The sequence below is a fragment of the Anomaloglossus baeobatrachus genome, chromosome 2 (assembly GCF_048569485.1).
Source record: "Anomaloglossus baeobatrachus isolate aAnoBae1 chromosome 2, aAnoBae1.hap1, whole genome shotgun sequence".
Classification (NCBI taxonomy): Eukaryota; Metazoa; Chordata; class Amphibia; order Anura; family Aromobatidae; genus Anomaloglossus; species Anomaloglossus baeobatrachus.
The window spans coordinates 496912120-496929965 of NC_134354.1; the positions used below are offsets into that span (position 1 = coordinate 496912120).

The following is a 17846-nucleotide window of genomic DNA, read 5'->3' on the forward strand; positions in this document are numbered from 1 at the left end:
ATGGGTGCGAGAGAAAGAGTCTCACATTACAGTCGCAGCATGCTGCGATTGTTTTCTTGGTCCGATTAGGGCTGAGAAAATAATTGCTCATGTGCGCTGACACACAGGCTAGAAATGGTCCGAGGGGAATGCGATGTTTTATCGCACTCCACTCGCACCGATTTTCTCGCCGTGTGGCTTAAGCCTAACCAGCCCTGTATAATGTTATTTCCTAAAATCAATGTTTAGAAAAAGTATTTATAAAGTGCACTGTTCCTATGCTAATTATAACCTTGACTAGTGGAAGGGGCATTGTTTCTCCAGACTAGTCGGCCCGCTTTCCATGTTGTCACGCTCCTGTCGGCATGATGACATGATTTCAAAGGCCGGTGTCACACAGGACGATATATCGTGCGATCGCCCCCGTTGTTTGTGTGTCACTGGCAATTCGTTGCCCATGGTGCACAAAGTCGTTTACCCCCATCACACGTACTTACCTCCCGAACGACCTCGTTGTGGGCGGCGAACATACTCTTCCTGAAGGGGGAGGGACGTTCTGCGTCACAGCAACGTCACACAGTGGCCGCCCAATAGAAGCGGGGGACGGAGATGAGTGGGACGTAACATCCCGCCCACCTCCTTCCTTCCTCATTGCCGGCGGGACGCAGGTAAGCTGTGTTCGTCGTTCCCGGGGTGTCACACGGAGCGATGTGTGCTGCCTTGGGAGTGACGAATAACCGGCGCGCAGAAGGAGGAACGACTTTATGAAAATTAACGACGTGTCAATGAGCAACGATAAGGTGAGTATTTTTGCTCGTTCAGTCGTTCGTAGCTGTCACACGCTACGATATATCTAATGATGCCGGATGTGCGTCACGGAATCCGTGACCCTGACGACATATTGCCCGATATATCGTAGCGTGTGACGCCGGCCTAAGAGCCGACGTCATCGCAGGTCCGGAAAATCTTGCACAGACGCGTAGCTCATTTTGTCAGTGTGCCTCAGAAACAGGGTGTACGTATCCCAGCTTCGGAGAGGCTGCACTGCACATGATCGGAAGAACAGCTTCTGCATTTCTGATTGATTGGCACTGTTACTGGAATAACTATGTGGCTGCCCCTATAATGGGCAGAATAGTGTGGCTGCCACTTTAATGGGTAATGTGGAACTATAGGAGTTCCATTTAAGCAAAGGAGCTGTTGAGGCAAAATTGTTTAGTCATGTTCAGGTGCTTGAAGGGACCTCTTTCAGCTCAAACAAAGTGCAGTTCATCATGGCGGGGCTAATCATTTAAATACACCTTTTCACCTCCTTGTTTTCCCATTTACCACCACTCTTATTTGGCTCCATGAAGCCTGAGCTGTCAAAAAAACAAGAGAAGAGGGTGATAGAGGGAAAACACAAATTGTTTCTTCAGGGAAGAAGGAGACTAAAGGCCCCGTCACACACAGAGATAAATCTTTGGCAGATCTGTGGTTGCAGTGAAATCATGGGCATATTGTTCCATTTGTACATAGTCACAAACCTGACACTGAGTGTCCACAATTTCACTGCAACCACAGATCTGCCGCAGATTTATCTCTGTGTGTGACAGGGCCTTAAGGCTATGTACGCACGTAGCGTTCTGCCCTGCAGAAATTTCTGCAGCGATTTGAACAGCACACGTGCGCTTCAAATCGCTGCAGAAAGAGTCCATAATGAAAAAAAAAAAAAAAAAAAAAGCTGATTTCATGCGCTCTGAGTGCAGCTCCTCCCATAGACAGAGCGGAGACTGCATGCAGAGCGCACGGAAGAAGTGACATGTCACTTCTTAGAACGCGCGCTTCGGGCAGCAGCCCAAGTCCTGCTCTCTAATACGCTATGTGCGCATGTCTCCTGCATAATCTTCATAGATTATGCAGGGGACGCATGCAGTTACGCTGCGGTGCAGATCGCAGCGTAACTGCATGCAAATACGCAACATGCGCACATAGCCTGACTCTGGTGCCACCTATTGGAGGTAGCAATCCTAAAAGTCAAAAGTCAAATATGCTGGCTAGTTGGTCCTCCCTTGTAGAACGGCATGTTCCATTAATATTTCATTTCTGCTATTGATTGTCCACTTTTATGCGTTTATTTCAGAAAGCCATTGCCTACCTCTTTCCGTCTGGATTATTTGAGAAGAAAGCCCGGCCAGTTATGAAGGTAATATTGGGATGAGCTAAAGGGAGAAATAACCTGCAGATGAATATTGCCTATTTTGTTGCAGTATCACTTAGAAATGGAGTGGTCACCTTGTACAATCCCACTGATGAGTGAAATAGCTAAATAGACATACACTACTCACAAAAAGTTAGGGATATTTGGTTTTCCGGTGAAATATATGGAAAACTTAAAATGTTCACACTACAATGATATTTTATCATGAAAGAAGGGCATTTAAGTAGAAGAATGCAATTTATTGAAACAAAAGCAATCTACAGCTTTCCCCCCTCCCTCCAAGTGGAGTTATGGTCTGTTGAGGCATGGATCCCACTCTTCTTAAGGGCAACCTTGAGGTCATTGTTCTTCTGGGGTACAGAGTTACAAGCCTCTACACGGCGACTCAGCTGATCCCATAGGTTTTCTGTAGAGTTCAGATCTGGAGAAACTGTAGGATAATCCATGAGGTATTCCAATCTCCAGCAGCCGTTCTCTAATGATGTTACCTAGATGAGCTGGAGCATTGTTGTCCATAAAGATGAAATTAGGTCTGTGTTGTTCATGCCGAGGCACAATGATTGGAGTAATAATGCTATTCAAGTAGTAGGGGCTTGTAACTGTACCACTCACTAAGTGTAGGGCACTTCTGTAGTAAGTAGATTAGACACACCTGCCCACACTGTAACATCACCACCACCAAAGGCTCGTATGGTGACAACAGTGGCTGCTGTATAGCACTCTCCTTGATGTCTCCAGTATTGTTGGTTGTCCTCATTTCTGCTCAGCATGAATCAACTTTCGTCAGTGAACAGCACTGAGGCCCATGGTCCCTCATCCAGTGTAGTTGCTCCCGCACCTGTTGTTGTGGTCAGGCACCCTTGCAAGTTGTTTAGCACGCAGACCACGCTGAGGTACACGGTTCTGAATGGTCTGATGTGACACTTGGGTGACCCCGCCTCTCAAATTTGCCTGGAGCTGTGTGGCATTCATCATCCTGTTCCAAAGGGCATTATTCACTGTGGGATGTGTCTAAGTGCCTACTGTGACTTTTTCAGTCAGATGTCTGAAGGGAGGAAACCCACACAAACACAGAGAACATACAAACTCCTTGCACATGTTGTCTTTGGTGGGGTTGTATATCCAGGTCTCCAGCGCTGCAGTGCTAACCACTGAACCACCGTTCTGTCCCGTATCATGCAACATTGTTATTAAAGGCAAATATCACGGGCTCATTTGAAGCTTAGCTACAGGCTGGGTCTCAAAGGAGCTCAATGATGACAGACACATAACTTTTCAATAGATCCCCGGGTGGCATAGCAACCCATCAGCGCTTCATGATAATGTTGCTGCTTTAGAGGCAGATCTGGGCTGTGTCACAGCCATTATCTGTTGGATATGGCGCAAGCTCCGTGTGCCGGCTCCCGACTTGTCATACATGGATGGTGGATGACAGAAAGGGCTTAAGATATGCAAAATATGTTCTAAAGCTGAGGTTAAGATCCCATCCACATTAGATGTAAGTCGAGTGAACCAGCCTATTTCATCTGTTGTGTATGGGGGGCCTCCAACTCGTCTCTGACAGATGATATTGGGGCAGTTAAAGGTCAGGCTGTAGGCATTTCAATGCCCAATCATTTATTTACTCAAAGTATCAGAGGTGTCTGGCAGCAGCATTTTCCCCATTGAAAGCACCGCACGACTTATCACTCACTAACAACAATGTGTCTATATTTTTTTTCTAGGCCGTAGTTCACTGTTCTGATCGGCTTTTCTTTTCTTTTTTTTCCAGCACCCGGATGAAATTTTCCCAAAGCAACTGGGTACTTGATGACTATTCTTTAAATGGCTCATACATTTTGTCTTTTGTGTTTGCTGCTCTTAAAGGGGTTAGCCAACTTTTGAAGACAATTTTTTTTCTTACACTTAAATACATGTTGGGCTAAAAATCATGTTTGCAACTGGTTTTAATTACAGGTTTGCACCGCTTGGCTTTTACAGGCTTTTTGTTTCTCTACAAATTCAACTTCAATGTGGTCTGTGGCCATAAAGAGGTGCCCAGAAAAATACAGATAAGAGTTAACAACGTTCATGTTGGGTAAAGAGGTCGGTCACAGTGTCTTTTTAGTGCACCTTTCCTCACAAACTGACCAGAAAATCTAGGTTTATTGACACATTTTTCAGTGTTTTGCAATTGCTGCTGATGGAGTAACATGTGACAAGACCTGTCCATCAGCCTCATCCAAATAGAGAAGCCGCTTTCCCATGTGATGTGCTTTACTATTGGAGGAGGCTGATGGACAGGTCTGGTCACATGCTCTTCCAACAGCAGCAATATAAAACACTGAAAAATGTGTCAATAAACCTAAATTTCCTATGGTTTTTGCATTTTCTCTGTATTTTAACCCCATGTAGTTTAATGCGGGCGTCACACGGTACGATATATCTGGCAATATGTCGTCGGGGTCACGTCGTTAGTGATGCACATCCAGCATCGTCAGAGATCCTTCTAATATTAAAAACCTGAAGTCCTCAACTCCACCAAATTTTTTCCTCGCTCTAAAACTGAGGCCCCCCCCATACACATTACATAATGGTCAGTCAGCTGGCAGTTACTACCTTGATCGACTCCCCCATACACTTTGCCGAGTGTTCTCTTAGGTTACATGCGCACGCTGCATTTTTTGTTGAGTTTTTGTCGCGTTTTTTGGTGAAGTTTTGTTGTCAGAACTTTGACATTTGACTTCCCAGCAAAGTCTATCAGAAGTCAGATTTGCTGTGCGCACGTTGCAGTTTATTGGTCAGCGTTTTTTGTTTTGTTTTTTTTTTACAAAAGTTTGTGACAAAAAAGAAGCGCAAGTTCGTTCTTTCTTGCATTTGTGTCAACATTTGTCATGAAAACGCAAGGAAAAACGCATGCTATCAAATTGGTGCGTTTTCAATGTGTTTTTGATGCGTTTTCCTTGCAATTTTGGTGCTTTTTTGGCACCAAAAAAGCTCCAAAAACGCACCTACTTCACAAGCTTTATTTTTTTTATTTATTTATTTTTTTTTTTTACATTTCCAGGCTCTCTGACAAGGTCCAGTTTTGGTTACAGTTTGTGTGCAGAAAAAACTGCAGCGTGCTAGTCTTCAGGGGCACAAAAGATTCAGCAGTCCGCAATCTTACAAATTGTATTCTTAACTCCCCCCAACAATCAATTGCCGGTGCTCCCATATATATTACTGTCGTCCAAACTCGTCATTATTGGTGGATTCGGGCAACATGAATCTGTGACTAGGGGGCTTGATAAATAAAATGTAAGACCCCTTTCACTATTGTCTTCCTCTTACAATAATTGCGCTAGTATAGTAATTAGGGTAAACTACTTCTGTAAATAACCCGACTAATTAACACCTCTTTTTAGTTAGTCTTTAATGTAAATACATTTTTTTTTTCTCCAACAGCAATTCAGTGGGGAGAAGACAAGCGTCCGTTCCACTTTCTATTTTACACTGGCAAGCAGTCGTATTACTCATTACTGCACGTGAGTATCCTATGTGGTATGATAAATTGTGTGAACTGCGAGCCAAAGCATTAAATCACACCAGGGACTCTATCATATAGACTCTGGACCTTTCCTTTATACTTCCAAGACAATAGATAAATGCCTTGAAAAGCTTCATGGGATGATTTCATGGGGATATTGGCCAGAGAATTGTCATCAGACTCTCCTCTGTTGATCATCATTATTATTATTCAGTGAACTGGGCTACGTACCTGTTGTATACATAGGGTGTTGTAGTATATTCTAGTATCATAGGATTGTGAATAAGGAAGTATATTCCGAAACGCGTCCCTTGTCTGTATTTTAACTTCACCTTTTAACATGGATTAATAAAGCAAACAGAAGATTTTTATCCATTGGATGTCGTGCTGGATTTTCTTTTTTTGTATATCATAGGGTGTTGTAGTGTATTCTTATTACTTGTGTATGAGTGTGGTCATAATGAATTTACCCTTCACTATTACATAAAGGTGCAGATATAGCAACATATTTGTTGCTTTTTTTTTTTTAACTATATGTATTAGATACAGTGTTTCCCTGAAAATAAGACCTACCCCAAAAATAAGCCCTAGCGTCATTTGACAAGATTTTTGGAATATGCTAGAAATATAAGCCCTACTCCTAAAATAATCCTTAGTTACAGTCAGGGCTGGCATTGAGGGAATCAAATTGCGCAATTTTTAAGGGACTCCAGTAGTTGTATTTCAAGGTTAAAAGGAGCCAAACAGCAGAATTTTACTATATACTTTGGGACTAGCAAGCTGAATGCAATGACACCTTTACTTCACAGATTGCATGCTTGCTTGCTGAAATAACTTTAATTTAAGTCCCAGAAATGCACTGCGCGCTTGATTAGTGTGTGCATCGGGGTGGGACTATGTGGGTAGTGTCCTGCATTCTTATTCTGTCCATTCTCTGTGTGTGGCCTCTATCCCCCGTTGCCGCAATTTAATTTATTTCCTGTGTGCGCAGCATCATTGTGAAGTATTTAATCAACTCTATCAATATGTATCTATCTCTTATCTATCCATCCACTATCCACCAATCCATGCACAGGCATACACGCGCACAGTATTATTGTGAAGTATTTAATCAACTCTTCACTAATATGGCGTCAGTGAGCTCCGGCATATAGCTATATCCAGCGCCATCATATTGAAGACGTTTCCTTCTGCTTCCTATTTATTTAATGCTGTTGCCGAGGGTGGTGCATGCGCCTCTCGCCTCTTTTTCAGTTTTCAAGACTGCGGAAGCATGTGCGGTCACAATAGTAGAGGAGCCGCCCCCAGCAGCACCTCACCGCACCTAAACCAGACAGGACAGCAACGGTCTTAAAGACGGGAAAGGAGGCGAGGGCGCATGCGCTGCGCCGCCCCTGCCAACAGCATTGAATAAGTAGGAAGCAGGAGGAGACTTCTTCAATAAAATGGCGCCAGAGAGAGCGCTCTGCACAGGTGCTGACTCCGACGCAATCTTAGTGAAGAGTATATTAAACACTTCACAAAGAAACTGCGCATATGGATGGATGGATGAGAAATAGAGGTGATTGACACAAGGTTTGGAGAGTTATGTTGACATTCCAGAATGTGATATGACTATTTATGAATAAATGTTGTTTTTGTTCAAGAATAAATGTGGATTGTTCATGGAAAAAAAAGACGTCCCCTGAAAATAAGCCCTAGCCCATCTTTTACAGCAAAAAATAATAGAAGACCCAGTCGTATTTTCAAAATGTTACGGAATGTGGCACATGACTACAATATAGTGGTGCACAGTAATCTGAAATGTTTGAAATTGTGTGAATTTCGCCGGAGTCTGTAAGAAAACATGGCATTATCATGTTTTATACCTATTTTTGGAGACTTCTGACAGGTTTTAAAGTAGGTTCATATAGCTTACTCAGAGGACGTGTTGAGACAAATTATTCCCTTGCATTTTTAGGCTATGTGCCCACGTTGCATCCTGTCCCTGCAGAAATTTCTGCAGCGATTTGAACAGCACACGTGCGCTTCAAATCGCTGCAGAAACACTGCGTAATGAATGCAGTGAAAAGCCGATTTCATGCGCTCTGGATGCAGCCCCCACCATAGACAGAGCGGGACCTGCATCCAAAGCGCACGGAATAAGTGACATGTTGCTTTTTAGAACGCAGCGATTTGGCAGCAAGCAAATCGCTGCATTCTAAAACGCAATGTACGCATGGATTATGCATAATCCTCATAGATTGTGCTGGGGACGCAGGACGCATGCAGTTACACAGCATAACTGCATGCAATACGCACACGTGGGCACAGGGCCTTAGGCCGTCTATATGGGTGAAGTATTGACACTTTGAAGATGGTGGTTTTAATTCACGTGTATAAGAACACTAGAAGAAACAGTATTATGTATAAACCAATAAAATACTTAAAAATGATTTAAAACTGTTTCCAGAAATGGACTAGTGCACCGGTTTTATTGGTAAAAGAACAACTCTGTAGAGAATAGTTCTTCAGGGACTTTGTATGTTTCCATAGACTTTGGGCACATATTGAGCATCTAACCTGTATACTAAAAAATATAATGTGCTACAGTGTTTCTGTTTGGCTATTAATTTCTATAGGCGTTAAAGGGTAACTGTCATGTCCCAGACGCTATAAACTTGCACAATAACCCTAGTTCCAGTGTTGTCTAATTGTCTTACTGAAAGTGCGACTACTGGGAGAAAACGAGCTTTATTCCTCCCAGAAGGTGTGCCAGAGTGGTTTCAGTCACAGGATTGTGATCAGCAGCTGTAGGTACACCTCGGCACTTTGAATGACAGCTCACTCTGCAACGCATCTGTATAGAACAAGCTGCTTAGAGCCGCCGCTCCCTCTGTACAGAGCGGTGATTGAAGCTGCTCTAGGCCACCTTTATGGCTTCCAGGAGGAATAAAGTTAATTTCTTTAACGTTCCTATGGGAGACCCAGACCATGGGTGTATAGCTACTGCCTCCGGAGGACACACAAAGTACTACACTCAAAACATGTAGCTCCTCCCTCCTAGCATATACACCCCCTGCTAGCCAGTCCTAGCCAGTTCAATGCTTTGTGTTTCAGGAGGTCACACACACATGCATTCTCTGATTTTGATTTTTGATTTTTCCTTCTGGATCAAAGATTTGGAAGAAAAGCGGGTCCAGCTGGACTCCCGGCATGTCCCTTCTCACCCCACTGTGTCGGCGGTGCTGTTAAGGTTGATTTTCCAAGGCTGGAGCCTTCTCATGCCGCGCTCCTTCACCATCCCATGCTGGGGCTCTGGCTTGAAGTGGGAGCCAACACGGTTCTCACTGCTTTGCAGGAGACCGGTCTCCATCCGCAGCCCTTTTTCAGGATCCTGCTGGACGGAGCTATCACCCCCCAGGGACCTGGCAACCTGCGTCTCACAAGCTAAGTATATGAGACGTTATTACCACAGAAAGTGGTCTTTCCAGGGGTCCTTTAATTGGTGGAGTGTGTATTATGTTTGTGTTAACGTTTCCGGCCGGTTCTCCAGTTTTCACTGGAGAACCGCGCCGATGGTGCCTGCACGCCGGCCGCATGTTTTACTCTAGGCCCCGGCTTCGCCTGAGGCCTAGTTTCGGTTTCCACTGTCTCTGCATGTCAGTCAGGCAGAGGGACAGTGTGGCTCCGCCCAGCGGCTGTGCAGCACAGGGAAGGGACACTCCTCACTGAGGAAGGATTCCCTCCCCTGGCTACCTCATTTGCCGCTGAGTAGGCCCCGCCCCCTCTCCTTGCTCCGGTCGCCATTTTCTCAGCGTTCTCTGTGCCTGCATAGGCACAGAGATTCCACATTGTGACAAGTGGGGGCCTGGGCTGAGGGACTAGAGGGCACAGACATGTCTGTTTAAACGATATGGCAGCCACAACCTCCGGTTTGTGCAGCTGCTTATTTTATCTGTTTATATATGCTGGGGGCCGTTCTAGGACAGAGCCCCCACCTCGGCAGCATGTCTCACAGAGCGAGGCTGCAGGCTGTTTTTATTATCCACTGCAGGTAGTCTCGTACGGCTGTACCGAGCTCATAACCACTGTGGCCCCTCAGCTTGGAGGCTCATTAGTGGTCCCTCCAGCTGCTCCGGCTTCGGTGGCTGACCCCTGGTTTGGCTGGAATCCTATTTCCAGGGGTCGGCTGTCCCGGAATCTGCTGTGCATGCAGCCCCCTTCTCAGGGCGTTTTCTGCTACAGCTCGCTCAGCAAAGCTCACAGAGGACTCTCCTCTGGTCTCAGACCCCGTCCTCCTGACAGGGAGACGCAGGGTCCCCTGTCCTCCCCGTCCCGCAGCTCTGATTACGAGCTGACTCACTGGACGAGGAGGATGTCTCTACCAGGGGCTCGGACGCTACTTTATGTACCATTGATCCGTCCGTAGGTCACGCAGATGCTAATGATTGGATTGCGTCCATTATACTCTGGACCTCCATCCGCCTGTATCAGGGGAGCATTCCCCGCTGGCAGAAAGGCATCAGTATACCTTTAACAGGACAAGGAGTGTGTTCCTTAACCACTCCAGTTTTCATCCCACTGTGTCCAAGCCCACAGCTTGTCCTGTCAGACCCCAAAGCGGGGTTCTGCTGCCTGTTTCCCCCTCCCATCAGAGGTGGTCAAGGAGTGAAAAGGGTGGTCCCTCCGGTGTCTAGATTTTCAGCCCGGATAGTTGTATCAGTGGCTGACGGCACCTCTATAAGGATCCTCCGGTACATTAATTTTGTACTGGACCTCAATCCGCCGGAGTTACCTTGCCTAGGAGAACACAATGTGTGTTCCTTAACCACTCCAGTTTTCAGGCCACTGTGACCAAGCCCAGGGTCCGCTCTGACAGTCGCTTCCCATGAAGCGTGATTCTGAGGACTGTTTTTTCCCTGTCCACCAATGGTGGTCAAGAAGTGGGCTCATTCACCTCAGGTGGCTCAGCCCGGACCGTTATGTCAGTGGCTGATGGCTCCTCACTTAAGGTTTTCTGCCCGGTTGTCCTTCTGGCCAAACCTGTATGGGGGCGGCAGGAGCTTCGTTCTCCTCAGCTTTACAGCAGTGCGGTTTTTTTGTAGCCTTCTCGGCTTCTCTAGAGGAGATGCATTCCCTCACAGGGACTCTATGCCCGAAACGGTTGCCTGAACTTCCAGACTTTAGTCTTTTCATCCTATGCCATGTCTGCCATGCTGGACACCGCACGGCGGTGGCCTTGGCTACTTTCCTCGCTATCCGCAGGCTCCTGTGGCTTCGGAAATGGAAGGCAGATGCTTCTATAGAAGTTCCTTGCTGGGCTCCCTTTTGTGGGACCAGTCTCTTCGGAACCAACTGGATGAAATTAAGGAAGCTCTTGGCGGGGAGAGTTCTTCCTTGCCACAAACCTAAACCAGGGAACCTGTCCAGGGCAGGAATCAGTTGAGGTTTCGGTTGTTTCCGTTCCTCCATCTGATCGTTCTCTAAGCCCTCGTCCTCTAGCTCGGCCAAGGTTCATAGACCCAAATGGCGCTCGAAGCTGCGTCTTCAGTAGATCGCAGGAGATGCTGCCACTGAGTCAGCTTCCTCCGAGCTATCTAGCCACGCCAACAACGTCCTTGGTCGGTGGACAGGCTCTCTCCACTTGGCGACGTATGGTTTTAACACGTCTCCGTTCAGTGGGGGCGGGATTATATCTCCCATGGCTACAGGATGGAATTCTATCCACCCGCCAAACAGATTTTTTCTGTCAACTCCCCCCGGCTCCAAGGCCGCCGCCTTCTCACAGGCCGTGGCATTTCTTGCAGGCCAATGGAGTAATTGTACCGGTTCCCGACTGGGAACGGTTCTGAGATTTCTGCTTAAATCTATTCCTAGTCCCCGAAGAGGGCGGTGCCTTCCGACCTGGATCTTTAGCTTTTCAAGCATGATCAGGTGTGGCGTTTACACATGGAGTCTCGGTCTTGTTCCGTGTGTTTGTCACCGGATCAATCAAGAACCCAAGGAGATTCCCTAGCAGCCATCGGCATCAGAGATGCCTATCTGCAGGTGTCAATCGCAGTTTCACACCAGCGTTGGCTACGTTTGCAATCGGAGTGGTCCAATTCGTGGCTCTTCCCTTGGGGTTAGCCACGGCCCCTCGAGTATTCTCATTGGGGCAGCTGTGATTAGGGTCCTGCACCTCTAGGGATTAGCAGTGATCTTTTGCCCTGGACGGTCTTCTTGTCGGGGCTTCATCCAGTGCAGACTCTTAGCAGAGTGCTTCGCTCACTCTCGCCACTCTAACCAATTCGGGTGGCTTGTCATTCTGTCCAAGTCCACTCTGACTTCGAACCAGAGGTTCCCAGGGACGCAATTCGAGACTCTGTCGGCACTCGTGAAGCTGCTCTTAGTCGAACAGTAGTTCCTCTGCTGGCGGTCGACGTCGTTCTATCAGACACCGAATACAGGTGCTGGTCAGATGGTGGCGTCAATGGAAGCGATTCCTTGCCCAGTTTCTCCTGCGTCCTCTGAGACTGGATGTTTTCCGCTGTACAAGCGAACTTCCTCCTTCCACGGGGTGGTGGCTTCGCCACTGACCAGGGGCTCGTTTCAGTGGTGGCTTCGGCCACTCTGTCTCAGGGACGCTCCTTCCTGGCCCCGTCCCGGGTGATCCTCACCAGGATGCTAGTCTATCCGCCTTGGGAGCAGTATATCTCCACCGTGGAGCGCAGGGCGCTTGGACTCTGTTCGAATCAGCCCTCTGGATCAATGTGCTGGAGATCAGAGCTGTATTTCTAGCTCTCTAAGCCTTTCACCATCTGTTGGCGGCTAGGCACATTCGAGTCCAGTCGGACAACGTGACAGCGTTTTCCTACATCAACTTCCAGGGCGGGACACTCAGCCGCCTGGCAATGTTGGCGGCTCAACGCATTCTTCAGTGGACGAGGGACTCCTAGTCCACCGTATCCGCAGCCCACATCCTAGATGTGAAAACTGCGAGGCAGACTATTTCAGCTGTCCAACCGTGGTCCACGATCCTCAGGTTTTGCGGCAGGCGCACTGGTTCATGTTTGGTCCCAGTTTCGTCTCTTTTACGTGTTTCACCCTCTAGCTCTTGTCCAGAGTCCTGCGCAAGATCAGTAAAGAGGGCCGTCGGGTCATTCTCATACTCCAGACTGACCCAGGCAGGCTCGGTACCCTGACCTGCTCCATCTGTCCGTTGGGTTGCCATGGCATCTTCCGGACCGTCCAGACCTTTTCTCAAAAGGTCCGTTTTTTCCGCCAGAATTCTGGTCTCTCAGATTGACGGCGTAGCTCTTGAGTCCTGGATCTTGGCGACTTCTGGTATCCTTCCTGAAGTCATCTCCACTATGACTCGAGCTCCAAAGTGTCCTTTGACCTTTTTGGCCTTGCCGACCCTTCTGTCCATTCCACAGTCCGGTCTACAGCTAGGACTATCCCTCATTAAGGGACAGGTCTCGGCTCTGTCAGTGCCAGCGGCGTATCGTCCGGCTGGCTCCGGTGCGCTCCTTCAAGGGCGCATCTCACATCATTCCGCCTTTCCGGCGGCCTATGGAGCCCTGGGACCTTAATCCGGTCCTCACGGTTCCCGAAAACCCCCCTTTGCGCCTCTTAGGGAGGTTTCTTTGTTTCATCTTTCACAGAAAGTAGGCTTTCTAGTGGCCATAATTTCCCGCCAGAGAGTTTTGGCTGCACTCTCTTCGGAGTCACCCCCTTTTTTGGTCTTTTGCATCAAGACAAGGTGGTCTCCGTCCGACTCCGGATTTTTTCCCTAAGGTGGTTACTGCTTCCACCTTATCCGGGGCAATTTTCCTGCCTTCCTTTTGTCCGGCTCCTGTTCATCGCTTTGAGGAAGCGTTGCATATCCTGGATCTGGTGCGGGCGCTCCGGATCTATGTGTCTCGCACCGCCGTTATTAGGCGGTGCACCTCTCTCTGGTGCTGACCGCTAGTCAGCGTAGCGGTCTCTTGGCATCTAAGCCGACCCTGGTTCGTTGGCTTAGGTTGGCCATTTCCGATGCCTACAAGTGTACTCAAGTGCCTTCCCCGCCGGGGATCAGGGCACACTTGATCAGACCTGTCGGTGCCTTTTGGGCTTTCAGGCACCAGGCTACGGCTCAGTAGGTCTGTCAGACTGCAGCTCGGATTAGTCTGCATACTTTTTCGAAGCTCTACCGAAGGCATACTCATGCTTTGGCAGACGCGGGCTTGGGCAGACGCATTTTTCAGGCGTCTGTCGCCCATTTGTGAAGTTAGGTTTCGCCTGCTTCTCAGTTGTCTGTTTATTCCCACCCATGGACTGCTTTAGGACGTCCCATGGTCTGGGTCTCCCATAGGAACGTTAAAGAAAAAGAGAATTTTGTTACTTACCGTAAATTCTTTTTCTTGTAGTTCCGTCATGGGAGACCCAGCACCCTCCCTATTGCCTGTTGGCAGGTTTCTTGTTCCGTGTGTCTTCACCGGCTGTGGTTGTTGTAGACAGAGGTTCCGGTTCTTCCGGGTTTTACTCTCTCTTCTTGTGGGTGGATGTCCTCCTTCAGCTTTTGCACTAAACTGGCTAGGACTGGCTAGCAGGGGGTGTATATGCTAGGAGGGAGGAGCTACACGTTTTGAGTGTAGTACTTTGTGTGTCCTCCGGAGGCAGTAGCTATACACCCATGGTCTGGGTCTCCCATGACGGAACTACAAGAAAAAGAATTTACGGTAAGTAACAAAATTCTCTTTTTTCTCCCAGTAGCCGCACTTTTTCAGTAAGGTGGCCAGGAAGAAATGTAATGCTAGTAATCTGCAGGTTAAATGTATATTTGTAGGTTAAAGGGAACCTGTCAGGTGCAATGTGCACCCACAATCATGAGCAGTTCTGGTTGTATATTGCTAATCTCTGCCTAACAGTCCCTGTATCTAGTAGCATAGATATAGAGATCTTTAGAAAAAGTATTTCTAAAGATTCTCTATGATATGCTAATGAGTGCAGGGACTAGTCGCAAGGGCATTAGTTCCTGTACTCATTCCGCTCCCTTAGCATGATAGCATGCCCACAGCAGCGTGCTAATATGCTATTCAATGTGGCATCACCAGCGGTGACCCGTGTACCTGCGTCCACTGTGACTACTGATTTGAAGTCGGGTGTATACGTCCTGGCTTCAGTGTGGTCCAGTGCACATGACTGGGAGTGTCGGGGACTTCAGATCAGTGGTCACAGCAGACACAGGTACATGCGTCACCCTGTGGGCATGCTACCATGCCAAGAGGGCGGCATGAGCACAGGAACTTACGCCCTTGCGGCTTGTCCCTTTACTCATTAGCATATCATAAAGGATCTTTTGGAATACTTTTTCTAAAAATGTCTTTATCTATGCTAGTGTATACAGGGACAGTTAGGCAGGGATTTACAGATATGCACCCAGAACTCTTCGTGGTTCTGTGTAAATATTGCACCTCACAGGTTCCCTTTAACCCATGCACGACCGGAAGAGTCCCTTCCTTTAATGCGGGCTCACACGCTGAGCCCGACTCTTTCCCCACACTTTGTTGCTAATTTAATCAGCCATAAAGTGCCTTTAACGAGATCCACCTGCGGCAGTTAACCAGTTAAAAGCCTCTGTCAATCACTGACAGCGGCACTTAACACACGGTGACAGGAGGGGAGTAATTGATCCCGCCCATCAGGGCGCCTGACACAGGATCATGGGGCGCTGATAGGTTTTCATGACAGCCGGGGGTCAGCTGTTGACCTTTGTGCCTGTCATTACGATGCTCCTGGTGCGAGCTGGCATTCACAGGAGATAGTGACAATTGCAGCTTCAAGTCCCCTAAGATGACTATTATTCCAGAAAAAAAGTAAAAAATAAGTTATAAAAAAAACCCCACAAGTTTAAATTACCCCTCTTTTAGCCCATGAAAAGTAAAACATACAAAAAAAAGATATTTGGTATCGCCGAGTTAAGAAATGTCTGATTAATCAAAATAATATTAAATCAATCCAATCGGTAAACGTCGTAACGAGAAAAATAATCAAAACAGCAGAATTAGTTTTTTTCAGTCGCCGCAACATTGCAGTAAAAGGTGATCAATACATTGTATCTACTACAAAATGGTTTCAGTAAAAACGTCCGCTCAGAGCGCAAAAAATAAGCCATGAATTAGCCCCAGATCCCAAAAAAATGAAAACATTACAGATCTGAGAAAATGGAGACCAAACTGAATTTATTTTTTTTTTTCTTCCAAAAATTCAGAATTTTTCTTCACTACTTTAAAATTAAAAATAAAACAAAAAAAACCTCCATGTTTGATATCTGTGTACTCGTACTGACCTGAAGAATCATTTTGCCAGTTTTACCGTATACTGAAGATGGTAAATAAAAAAACATTGTGGAATTGCACTTGTTTTTTGCAGTTTCACCACAGTTGGAATTCTTTTGCTGTTCAGCAGTACTCTGTGGCAGAATAATTATTCCTCTATCAGCCCTTAATTACTAAGATGGAAGTAAATATTTAACCCCTTCACGACCCATGACTGATATATCTGTCATGAATCGTGTGAGGTTAGTCCCCGCCCCCTGCCGTGGGCAGGCCGCGGTGATCCGCACACACATCAGCTGATTTAAACAGCTGACGTGTGCCTTCTAGTTGCGAGTGGAATCGCATTCCACCTGCAACTTTTATGTTTGAGGGCACATGTGCGTTATTTCATAAGGTCAGTGTCCGTGATCCGTATGTGTTTCCGTTTTGCACGGAAGCATGTCCATTTTCTGCACGGAACACGCACACGTGGACACCATGAAAGCCAATGGTTATGTGCGCACAATACGTGACACGGATGCATCTCTGTATGCTCCATGTAAGTTTTGTGCTTTTTTTCTAGCGATGTCTGTCATTCTTTCTTTTCCCGTCTATGTCGGTCAATCTCCCTCAGTCCGTCGGTGGGTCTCTGTCTGTCGGTCTCTCTTTGTCTTGTCTGTCCCTCTCTCGCTGTCGGTCAGTCTCCCCCCTTTCTCATACTTACCGATCACCGGCGCGGCACGGCTGTTCTCTAAACTCCGGCGGCTTTTCCTCTTTTGAAAAAGCCGGCCGCTCATTAAACAATCTCGTATTCCTTGTTTTCCCCGCCCACCGGCACCTATGATTGGTTGCAGTTAGACACACCCCCACGCTGATTGGTTGCAGTGAGACAGCTGTCAATCACAGCCGCCGGGGGGCGGGACTATACTGTGCAGTTAAAAAAATAAATAAATTAAAAAAAAAAAAACGACGTGCGGTCCCCCCCCCCCATTTTGATACCAGCCAGGGTAAAGTCACACGGCTGAAGGCTGGTATTCTCAGGATGGGGAGCTCCACGTTATGGGGAGCCCCCCAGCCTAACAATATCAGCCAGCAGCCGCCCAGAATGGCCGCATCCATTAGATGCGACTGTTCACTGGATCCAGCGGTGGCTGCGGGTAACCTCAATGACAGCTCAGCTGATCGCGCTACTCACCTCATTTGCTGCGTGGAGCTGACAGGAGCGACGGTGTATTCTGCTGCTCCTGTCACCTTCATGCAGCAGAGCTGGATGCGACGCTGGAGGTCCGTGGATTACGCCGGACATGGAGGGCTTTGTTAGGGTTAATAAATTAGTGATGAGGGAATTTGTTAGTGTTTTTTATTTCTAAAAAAGGATTTTTCGGGTGTCTGTTTTTTAACTGTAACCTACAGATTAATCATGGAAGGTATCTCGGGGAGACTCCTGACATGATTAATCTAGGATTTAGTGGCAGCTGTGGGCTGCCATTAACTCCTTATTACCCCGATTGCCAACGCACCAGGGCCAATCGGGAAGAGCCGGGTAGAGTCCCAGAACAGTCGCATCTAATGGATGCGGCCATTCTGGGCGGCTGCTGGCTGATATTGTTAGGCTGGGGGGCTCCCCATAATGTGGAGCTCCCCATCCTGAGAATACCAGCCTTCAGCCGTGTGACTTTACCCTGGCTGGTATCAAAATGGGGGGGGACCGCACGTCGTTTTTTTAATTATTTATTTTTTTAACTGCACAGTATAGTCTCGCCCCCTGGCGGCTGTGATTGGTTGCAGTGAGACGGCTGTCAATCAGTGGGGGCGTGTCTAACAGCAACCAATCATAGGTGCCAGTGGGCGGGGAAAGCAGGGAATACGAGATTGTTTAATGAGCGGCTGGCTT

The 17846-nt window shown here is 47.3% G+C and overlaps 1 protein-coding gene across 1 annotated transcript in view; it reads left to right on the top strand.

Annotated features, from left to right (window-relative positions):
- MRPS9 (mitochondrial ribosomal protein S9) overlaps positions 1-17846 on the top strand; it is a 148007-nt gene that overhangs the window by 66027 nt on the left and 64134 nt on the right. Inside the window, exons 3-5 of the mRNA XM_075336489.1 lie at positions 2102-2164; positions 3951-3981; positions 5606-5685. Of these exons, the coding sequence (XP_075192604.1) occupies positions 2102-2164; positions 3951-3981; positions 5606-5685 (174 nt within the window). The remainder of the gene's footprint in view (positions 1-2101; positions 2165-3950; positions 3982-5605; positions 5686-17846) is intronic.